At 29.3% G+C, this 11,019-nt stretch overlaps 1 protein-coding gene across 4 annotated transcripts; it reads right to left on the bottom strand.

Moving 5' to 3' along the window:
- Positions 1–394: 394 nt before the first annotated feature.
- Positions 395–7,359, bottom strand: LOC112690078 (ras-related protein Rap-2c). 4 transcript variants are annotated; one of them, XM_025563994.1, is made up of 3 exons: positions 6,272–7,328; positions 722–802; positions 395–504 (listed from the first exon to the last, which is right to left on the bottom strand). In XM_025563994.1, exon 1 carries the CDS (start codon positions 6,885–6,887, stop codon positions 6,342–6,344), a length of 546 nt encoding a protein of 181 aa, XP_025419779.1. In that variant the 5' UTR covers positions 6,888–7,328; the 3' UTR covers positions 395–504; positions 722–802; positions 6,272–6,341. The 4 variants fall into 4 exon arrangements, with proteins under 4 accessions (XP_025419779.1, XP_025419780.1, XP_025419781.1 ...); XM_025563995.1 differs by lacking the exon at positions 395–504 and having other exon boundaries at positions 665–802; positions 6,272–7,036; positions 7,254–7,359; XM_025563996.1 differs by lacking the exon at positions 395–504 and having other exon boundaries at positions 665–802; positions 6,272–7,036; positions 7,263–7,343.
- Between the last annotated feature and the right edge of the window lie 3,660 nt (positions 7,360–11,019).

The following is an 11,019-nucleotide window of genomic DNA, read 5'->3' as shown; positions in this document are numbered from 1 at the left end:
TATACTGAAGAAGCAAATCAAAATATTTATAATAACATATCAATTTTGTTCTGGAATAATGGCGTCAAAATAAAATTAATATCACAAAAGTTTTTAAAAAAACGGTATATAATGCTTTCTGCAAAACCACTTGATCAATTAAAAATATGTTAATGTACTAAAAAAAAAAAATAAATAAATAAATAAAATAAAATAATTATAATAAAAACAAGACAAATTATTAAATGTCTAGATCCATAAATTATTTACACGGACTGAATACGTTTAAAAATCCGTTTTCTCTTAAACTAACATTGTTCCATTGACTAATATATTTTTTTATATCTTTTTTTCTTTAAGTATAAAAAGTATAAAAAATATGTGTTACAAAATAATAAGTTTTAAAAACAATACATTAATTAGGCCATTATTATTATTACACCATCTATTTCCTTTTATATTACATAGAAATACATGCTATATAGTTATTTCATTCCTGTCTTATACATTTTGTATCAATAAAACCTGCATTTCGAAAAAACAAAAAAAAAAAAATTTACACATTACAGAAAACATATTTAACACTAGATAAATAATAAGAAACATATTCTATCTTTATATAACATTTAATGGCACTTTCAGTAATGTGCCATGTATGATAGGTAGATTAATAAAAATCTGCGTGTTAATAATTTGTATCATGTTTATTATCAATATCATCAACAGTCTTTATAAAACGTACCCTTTTTAAAGCTGGATATGTAAATTTTAGTGAGAACAGTTCCTGGAACCATAACTATTGAATATGAATTTGGCCGAATTTCTGAAAATAAAAATATACATTCATTACAATTATTTAAAAAAAATGATCTAAAAATAGTAAACTAAACCAATAAGTTTCTCAGAGAACCATACAATTTTGGAGTCATTGTGTGTCACAAAAAATTTAAAAATAATTTCATAAGGCAATTATTAAAAAATTCTTTATTAGGTAAGAAAACCAATAACTTAAATAAAGTAGATATAAAACTAAAATTATTAATATATTAAATTTGATTATACTATTGATGAAGTAGTAAAAGGTATAGGCTTTTAAAGTATACTTTATTATATGCTATGATGAAATAAATAACCGTCATCAATAAACAAAACAAAAATAAATTTTTTAACTATAAAAATCATATGTATACCTAAAATTATTCATTTGTTTTTTGTGTCTTAAAAGCTATAATTTTAAATAAGAGGTTAACATTTGATATAAAAAAAATCTATCAAATAATTATAGAACACTTATAACAAAATATTTTATAAAAATTATGACCTAATAAAGAATTTTTGTATTCTTTTTGCAATTAATTGTTGGGAAAATATTTGTTAAATGCAATATAGTGTGCTGATAAGTTAATGTTTACATAACCTTTACAGCTGTACTACTTGATTTATTTTCATCCCACGCATAATTAAGTACAACATAAATATGACACATAATTGAAAATAATGTTGAATAAATAACATAACTTATAATTTTCTAAATTGCGCCTGAACGCTGCGAAACATATATGTAGCAGTAAATGTAGTATAATAATGGACATAGTTTTCAATCGGTTTTTATTTAAACTTGTTTAAAATAAAAACAATTTTATTATCCATTGATTATTTGTACTATTTTGAACCTATGCAAATAAAAATAAAATGTACATAAGCTGTTTCATTTAAAATCGGTATCAATTGCCGGAGAATCGAGTTTCGCACTATACAACGGATGGACGGGCCCAATTTAATCTTTAACGGTGGTCGTGTTCTATTTATGGGTTCCCCCTATGATACGAATTACCACACACCTTATATAGGCCCGTCCTGTTATATATTACTATATACAGAGTGATTATTTAAATTTTCAATGGTAATCAGTCAATATATGTCAATACTTAAACACATGCAGGTAAATTAGGGAAGGAGGGCGGTTGGAGCGATTCCCATAGAGACCGTATTGTAATAACCACTAATTAAGATAAACGGTATATAAAATATATAAAATTATTTTAAAGAAGGTTAATCCCCTTCCTCAAAAAATAACCACCTATTTAAAACCCTACTTTAACAACGGAAAATTAATAACTGAATTTAGTTCAAAACTTAACTATTCAATATGATGTCAAAATTAATTTAAAATTTTGAAAATTAGAGAAAAATATAACAATAATGTTGACACTTCAAAAAAATATAAAATTTTCATTATTTAGAAGATAAAAAATTCAAGGCTATTTTTTATTAGAAACTAATTTACATAAATATAATCGCTCTGTATACATATTAAAAAACAAGTATATACATAAGGTTATAATATGTATTATAAATAATTTGATATTCTAATTCTATTTTTTAACAAGCCAACAATGTGCAGTTTTCGGAGCAATCTTCCGGTCACAGCCCTAATATCCAAAACCAATTATTTCGTTCGCTAAACGTATACCAATAAATTACATGAAACAATACATTTGACTACTATAAATTAACAGAACACACGCCCAAAGGGTTCTAAGTCAAAATAAATGGCCATCCAATCAAATCATTTTTTTGATAAGCTATTGAATCAACAGATAATTAACTAACCGATGGCCATTTGATATCCTCTCCCATATGATTTGATTTAAACGACCATAACCTTAATTTGCACGACTAGACATTTGAAATAGCAACAACTCGTTTGCGCACGTTTAAAAATGTTTTGTTATTATATATATTTAAATTTATTATTGGTCAATAAAAACAATGCAATGAATTATAAAAGAAATTTAACTGTATATAAGGAAAAATACTCACATGATATATAGAATTAATATAAAATAAAATCGATGAACTTAAAAAAAAATTATTTAAAATTAATTTCGCCATATAAATTTATTTAATTTAATTTAATTTATTATTATTTAATAATAATAATTACGGCGATACTTCATTAAAATTTGGTATTATATTATAGGCATTTGTAATATATGCCTAAGTAATGTATATGGTACCGAGTCATAGTGGTATCAAGTACCAACCAAAAATCTGCGTGTGCAAACCATAGACAAAATTCAAATTATGTATATTGCCTATGATGCAAACGATTTATGTCTTTTTACGCAAACGAGATGTAGCCATTTGAAATACGTATAAATATAAATACATTCACAAGACAAAATTGATTTTATTATTACGCTCAATATATACACTATATACGCTCAACGGGAGTCGTGTTATTATTAGAATTTTTATAAGTAAAATCAGTCACAGAAGTATAGGGATAATTTTAACCCAAACATTTCTATACCCTTGTCGACGAAACTTATACAGATCTCATGAATAATCGAAATACTCCCACACGTGTAGTAAACGTGTTTTTCGAGTGAAAACATACTACATAATAGTTGAACGCGACACAGAGAAAGGCTTACATAATTACCTAACAACACATCAACTAAACGAATTTATTACCTCTGACCAGCTGACCTGGTAAAAAAAACATAAGCACCATATCAAAAATTTTTTACAGAAGATACTGTTGCTTTTTTAATAATAATTGATTAAACAAAAATGACAAAAATAACGCACAACAGTCGTATTACAAATGTTATTAATATTTATATCATGACTTGTGGCTATCAATTATATTATTATCGTCACGTATAATAAGTAGAATTGGTATATATGTATTAGACGTATTGTGAAGATAAGGACAAACTAATCGTTGTAAATGTAATCGTTTTACAGAACACATTTTGTTTTTGTACCAACGAAAACATCCATAATAATAAATTAATATTATATTTAATATAAACAAAAATTAGATATAAAGACCCTCTGTCTAAATAAAAATATCACAGGTTTTTGAGATCTCATAACATACCATCTAGAACATACGACAAACGATATCTAAGCAAATGGACAAAATCCAATTGTATTCTGTCTAACCTCTGTTTACCCTTAAAACCTAACAATTGGCCAATCCTTAAAACTATTTCAATAGAAAAACGGACATTTTCATCAATAAGGTTGTTATACCTAACATGATACAAAGGTATGGTCATTATTTTGGTTTCTTAACGATTTATAACTCGAATAAAAGAAAATGGGAGTGCCCTAGAAAATTTGATTGTAACATGTATTTTAATACATACATTACATACATATATTTTGTGTAGACATTCTTCTACTACTATCGTTGACAATTAAGTCGGTAATTATTATATAGTATTGCTATTATTATCACAACTTCGGAAATTAACATGGGCATGGTGCAATATTATTAAATTGCCTGGGTATCAGATCATCATAAACATGTACAGCTATAATGCATACAGTATAGACAACGTAATTAAGAATATTATGAACGTTTACTAATGGACATTGAAAATGGTTCATCATTTGACGTTTAGGACGATTATAACTGCTTAAAATATTAGATTTTATGAAGTGTGATTGTGTAAATATATAGCTAATATTAATAAACCTGCGTCATATTATTATTCAGTGTACAAATAGAAGAATTTAATACAATTCCAGTTTATATGAAGAAGCCAGTTACACAAAATATAAGGGTTTCAATGAGTTAACTAGTATCTAGTTTATAACTATTACATAAATGTAAATGTAATGACAATTATGTTTAAATTAAAAATTGTTTGAATACTTGAAGACTGTACATGAATTCTATTAAAAATTTTTATTTCAGAATTTGATATGACTAAATTAATAAATGATAAACAATTGATGGCTTGATTTGTGTTTATAATAATATTTAAATATTTAAAATATCAAATTTTTTACATATTTCATATTAATAATATCTACTACACTTTCTATAGTTCTTAAGTATTCATTTAGTATTAGTTTGAGTATAATAAATACTATGTATATGTTGTTCTTATTTGTAAGAAATATAGATTATAACAAAATAAATGTTTATGAATGCATAATATCAATATTAAATATTAATTAAACAATATTGAGTTAAAAATGTTTTTACGTTTACTTTTAAAATTTTATATAAACAATGCTACTATAATAAATACAAAATAAATAACTTTATTTGTGTTAATATAAAAACTTGATAATAAATAAATGGGTACTACATGTCTAACCATTTACTAATTTTAACAGTTTACTTTTAAAAAGTGTTTATTCTATAAATGTTTAGTATTTAAACTTTATATGTTTAGATAAATATTATTAAAAAATATATATAACACCGACTACACTATTATTTTCTACAATTGCTAAAAACAAAATAAATAAAAAAAAAATTAAATTACTTTAAATCCTAAATGTGATTCAACTTTTATGTAAACCATTAAATATTAAGTATCAAAAGATGTAATTTTGAAGTACCTTTAACTGCCAGAGAACATAATTTTATTTTTATTTTTATATATTATATTAATCAAATAAATTGTAAATAAGAATCTACATTTTAGATCAAATATGAAAAGGTTATTTATTTTATTAAGAACATTTAAATAATTTATTATTTTTTTTTAATATATTTTAATTTTAAGGAAAAAAAATAAATACAAGTATAATTACTGACAAAATCTTAAATCATTCATATTTATTTAAAATGAATCATGCATTTCATTGCATATATTCATATATGTATAATAATAAATAAATAAGATATTTATTAAGAACAGTTGCACACCAAAAATATTACACATATTATATACATTTATAAACTATGATAAATATTGTTTTTCTTAAATATTATATTAATTTTAAATAATAAGTATCTATATAATTTTTTTTGTTTATCACACGTGCAACATTATAAAACTAACTACTTTTTATCCATCACTACGGTTGATATAGTGAAGCGATAAGAACTTAGTAAACACAATTGAATTCAGATTTAGGTTATATCAGCCAGGCCACATTTTTAGATTTATATTCTAACTTCCATAAAAGTGATTTCAATGATATAAAAATGTATGAATATAGTATTATTTGTTTGAAATAAAAATTTAATATAATTTAAAATATCGGATCAATCAAACTCCAACAGATCTCATACTGATATTAATTCTTTTTTTAGAAACTTTGTCACCCTCAATGAACAAAAAGTAGATAGTTTTTACTATACTACACATATCAGTATTGAATTAATTTATAAAAACCTTTACAAAATATGTACTATAGTAAAGGATATAATTTAATAGTAAAATATTTCATACTAAAAACTTTAAAAATATTTAGATTTAAACTTACATCTATAATATTTAAATTATATAAATTATGCTAATGAATTGCTTACCTGATAAATTGAAATCACCAGCCTTATTTGACATTGATGCACACAAAAACAAAATTCTAGTATATATGGCTTAAAGAACTGTACAGCAACAATAACTTTTTTTCTCTTTGTCATTGCTGACATTCATTTCACGCACAATTTCTGCAAACACTTCATTAACATTGGTACGATTCTTAGCACTAGCTTCAACAAATGGACAGCCCCAGATCTGAGCCAGTGTGTTACCCTCAATCGTGGGTACCTCACGCTGGTGTTCAAGATCAATTTTGTTGGCCACCAATAATATAGGTACTCGCTCAGACCCTTTAACCCTAGTAATGAGCTCCTTCATGGGTTTGATATCCTGGAACGTCTGGTGGTTGGTCAGGCTATACACGACGACGAAACCCTGTCCATTTTTTATGTACAAATCACGCATGCTAGCAAATTGTTCAGTACCGGCCGTGTCAAGTATTTCCAACACACATGGAGAACTGTCAACTTCAATCTCCTTCCTGTAAAAGTCCTCAATGGTTGGGTCATACTTCTCCATGAACCGGCCGGACACAAATTGAACGGTCAGGGCACTCTTGCCCACGCCACCCGAACCCAACACGACCACTTTGAACTCGCGCATCGTAGTAAGGCCAAACGACGATAACTGGGCATACGGATCGCTATGAATGGCGGCGACCGTCGACGATGTTCGACATGTTGCTGTTGCTGCTGCTGGGACTGGGTATTTTCACGTCGAACGATCGTTTTGTTCGGCGGCGATACGACACGCTGAAAACAGCGTGAAGAGGAAAAATTAAAAGAAAAATAAACACCGAATGAAAATAACGAGGGGAAAAGAAATCGAAAAAAACAGAAACACCGAAACCGCGGATTGCCTGCCAATAAAAATGGTTGCTAATATCAGTAGTCAGATGTGCGCGTATGAGTGTTTAAAGAATATATTTATTTTTTTTCACTCTGTCCTCTTATTTAAAAATATACATACACGACTTACAGCAGCACAATGAAACGAAACGATGATTACGCACACTCGAACAACAATCGCATTCACGTTTACGCACACAAACGCCCAGTTTTATCATGTGTGTGTAAGTGAGTGCGAGTCACTACAGTGGCGCCAAGGTTGTGTCCACGCATTTCCCCGACCGTACAAAAGAAGTGCGGCGGCGACACCGGTGACGTTCGGTCGGTCGTTGTTTATTACCCCTCCGCGCGTCATCGTTCTTTTATTATATTAATATTATTATTATTATTATTATTATTTCTTCTGTTGACCGTTTGCAACTACATACTGCGTTACAACGACGAAACCAACGGTGATTCTGCCCTTTGAGCTGCTGCGTTCGCCTATCCGACAACGGCCGATTCGGCGAGGAAAAATTAAATAAATATCGTACACTCATTATCACGGTGTCGTATTATCATACCGTCGTGTCCCCTCGACAAAACGGCATCAGCTTTTCACATTAAAAACGTATTACATATACAGATTTTCATTGCTGCAATATTGCGTCCGTACACATAACACGCATACAGCGTGATCGTTTGAACACTAGCCATGTACATATTGAAACGTTCTACGAATCATGTTCGCGTGTTGCGTTTGCAACATCGCTCGTGGAGCAAAGAACGCCATTCTAAAAATAGATTTTAGCTATAAATCTAGAAGTAAATAAATCCTCAACATTAGCGTTGCTAATATCTTAGTCGACCACCAATACCTATAAGCTCTTGACAGTATTAATAGTATAATACCAATGGTTCAATGGTATTATTGAATTGTGTGGCACAAATTTTGCCGTTTTACGTGCAATAAGAATCGTATTACCATAGGCGGACATTTGGTTGAATTTTAGGGGGGGGGCTATAATTATTCAATGTAAAATAACCCGCAGGGGCTTCGCCCCCACACTCCCTTCCCATACACAAGTAAAACTTATTACCATTAAAAATATAGATATGTTTAAATTGTATTAAAAAAACACTAAATAACGTATATTTAAAAATAATTAATATTTAATTTTAATGACAAATAACTATTTGTATTAGCAAAGATACTCAAAATATCATCGCTTTTTATATTTTTCGATAAAACTTTTTTAATATAAAGTATTGAAAGATTGCTGAACCTATCTTAAACCAACAATGTTCTTAGCCAAGTTCTTATTTTTTTCATTGCACTGAAACTTCTTTCGCAAGTAGCCAAACTATGTAATTGGCATTGTTAATGCTATTGTAAATAGTTTTTTATTATTTCTTATTTTACGATTTAAAAAAAAAAAAAAATGAACAGATAATTATAAATAAATTATAAAAACAACAAATAAAATTTCTAATAAAGTTTCGATTTTGGGGGGCTATTAAAATATTTGGGGGTCTAAGCCCCCCAAGCCCACCTGATATCCACCTATGCGTATTACTCATATTTCCCTATATATTACAATAAGTGCTCTGTATGTGCAAACCACTGTTGTACCAGTGCTACTCCGCGCTGATAATACTCTACGAAGTTACGTATCATTATTACTCATACTAGTCTATCCGTGTTCATATGCTCGACGTTTATGGAAAGCAATTATTTTATTGATAAACTATTATTGGTGTGACTTCGGCGATTGAATATTAAAATATTAAAACGCGTGAGGTGTTTAATAACTTTGTTGTTAAAACTTAGTAAACGTACTTCGCATCACCGATTCCAACTTCCCCAAAGCTTAACGAAACGCGTACCTACACTATCCATAACACAATCAAGTTCACATGCGTTTTTCAAGCTATTCACAAAATCATATCCACACCCACCATCTGTATAGCCAGTAGAATGAAATTTTTCGAATTCTTCCCACTACCTACCCCAAGGTCTCAAATCCCAAACAATGGTACCCAACAGAAACTAGAAAATGCCATTGTGTCGCTCTAGCAATGGGCCAACCGTTCACATTAAATAATTTTTAAAACATTTTCTCCAAAAATGCGTCCATTATAATATAATGTTATTTTACATCTATGGATTAAACAATATTATGATTCGTAAGTTTTTATTTTCAATTCTCTCTATTAGATAATTTTTAGGTCCACGGTCAAATTGTACACTTCAAATATAGATAACCAATGTAATGAGTAATTATTGTTTACAAATCAAAAAAGTCACTGTAATTACTTCAACAAATGGTGTAAGTAATTTAAGTAATTTCATTAAAATTTAATAGTATCATTAATTTCACTAATTCCTTTTTCACTAATGATTTTGATTATGAGATAAGAGAAAGAAATTCACATTCAACAAATTATTTTATGATATTTTTCGTACATCATGTTTGGTTCGGATTCTTATTGTTTAATATACTAATTAAATACCATATTAACTCAGGTTACAAACCGTCAAGTATTGTGATAGTAGGTCTAAAAATATGTAATTTTCTTTAAAATTGAATGTTTTAATTTGATAATATAAGGTAGGATATTATGTCTGTCTTGTGTTTGTCGTGTGTGTAAGCGTATTATATGATTGCGTTGCATAGTAGTGTATCAGATACTCATATACGAGGTCTGTTCAAAAAGTTCCCGAATTTTTCAATTTTTTATTTATGGTGCTTACTTACAAGCTATTGAGACTTATCACCCTCGAAGTATTCTCCCTCTTGGTTAATACACTTTTGCCAACGACGTTTCCATTGTTGAAAGCAATCCTGGAAAGCGGTTTCTGGAATTGCTCGTAACTCCGTTAGCGAATTTTCTTTTATTTCGTCTATCGTAGAAAATCTTTGTCCTTTTAACGGATATTTTAATTTTGGAAATAAAAAAAAGTCTGCTGGTGCCAAATCGGGAGAATATGGTGGATGAGGAAGTACGGTCATGTGATTTTTCACGCAAAAATCACGAATTAACAGGGAAGTGTGCGCCGGAGCATTGTCGTGATGAAGAAACCATGAGTTTTTTTTCCACACTTCAGGCCTTTTCCTCCGCACTTTTTCTCGAAGACGTTTTAATACTTCTAGATAGTACCATCGGTTAACAGTTTGTCCTGCAGGTAGAAATTCGTGATGAATAACTCCCAGATTGTCGAAAAAAACTGTTAGCATAACTTTGACGTTTGATCTGACCTGACGAGCTTTTTTTGGTCTTGGAGAAAATTTACCAACCCACTGTGATGATTGGACTTTTGTCTCAACATCATAGCCATAGACCCATGTCTCATCACCCGTTATAATTTGCTTCATGAACATGTCATCATCGTTAGCGCGATCTAACAATTCTTGACAGATTGTTACGCGGTTGTCTTTTTGATCTTGCGACATCAACCGAGGGACAAATTTTGCTGCAACGCGGTGCATTCCAAGTTTTTCGACCAGGATTTCATGACATGAACCAACCGATATGTTATAATCTTCCGCGATTTCTCGAATAGTTAAACGTCTATTAGACCGCACAATTTCATTGACTTTTGTCACATGAGCATCGTCTGTCGATGTCGACGGACGTCCTGAACGTGGGTCGTCATCAACTGATTCCCGACCGTCTTTAAAGCGTTTAAACCAGTCGTAACACTGTGTACGTCCTAAACACTGATCACCATAAGCATTTTGCAACATTTTGTGAGTCTCAGTAAAAGATTTACAAAGTTTAACACAAAATTTAATACTAATACGTTGTTCGTGAAAATTACTCATCTTAAAAATCGCACAATACACACGACTCGTCTACTTTGAACGCGCACAGTTAATGATTCGATAGCAATAAACATTTGAGAT

Source organism: Sipha flava, unplaced genomic scaffold, assembly GCF_003268045.1.
Source record: "Sipha flava isolate LNK unplaced genomic scaffold, YSA_version1 48_pilon_pilon, whole genome shotgun sequence".
Taxonomy (NCBI): Eukaryota; Metazoa; Arthropoda; class Insecta; order Hemiptera; family Aphididae; genus Sipha; species Sipha flava.
This window is presented reverse-complemented; position numbering and strand designations above follow the sequence as displayed.

Excerpts from the sequence above, each read along its gene's own strand:
- LOC112690078 (XM_025563995.1), bottom strand. The coding sequence starts at position 6,887 with ATGCGCGAGTTCAAAGTGGTCGTGTTGGGTTCGGGTGGCGTGGGCAAG.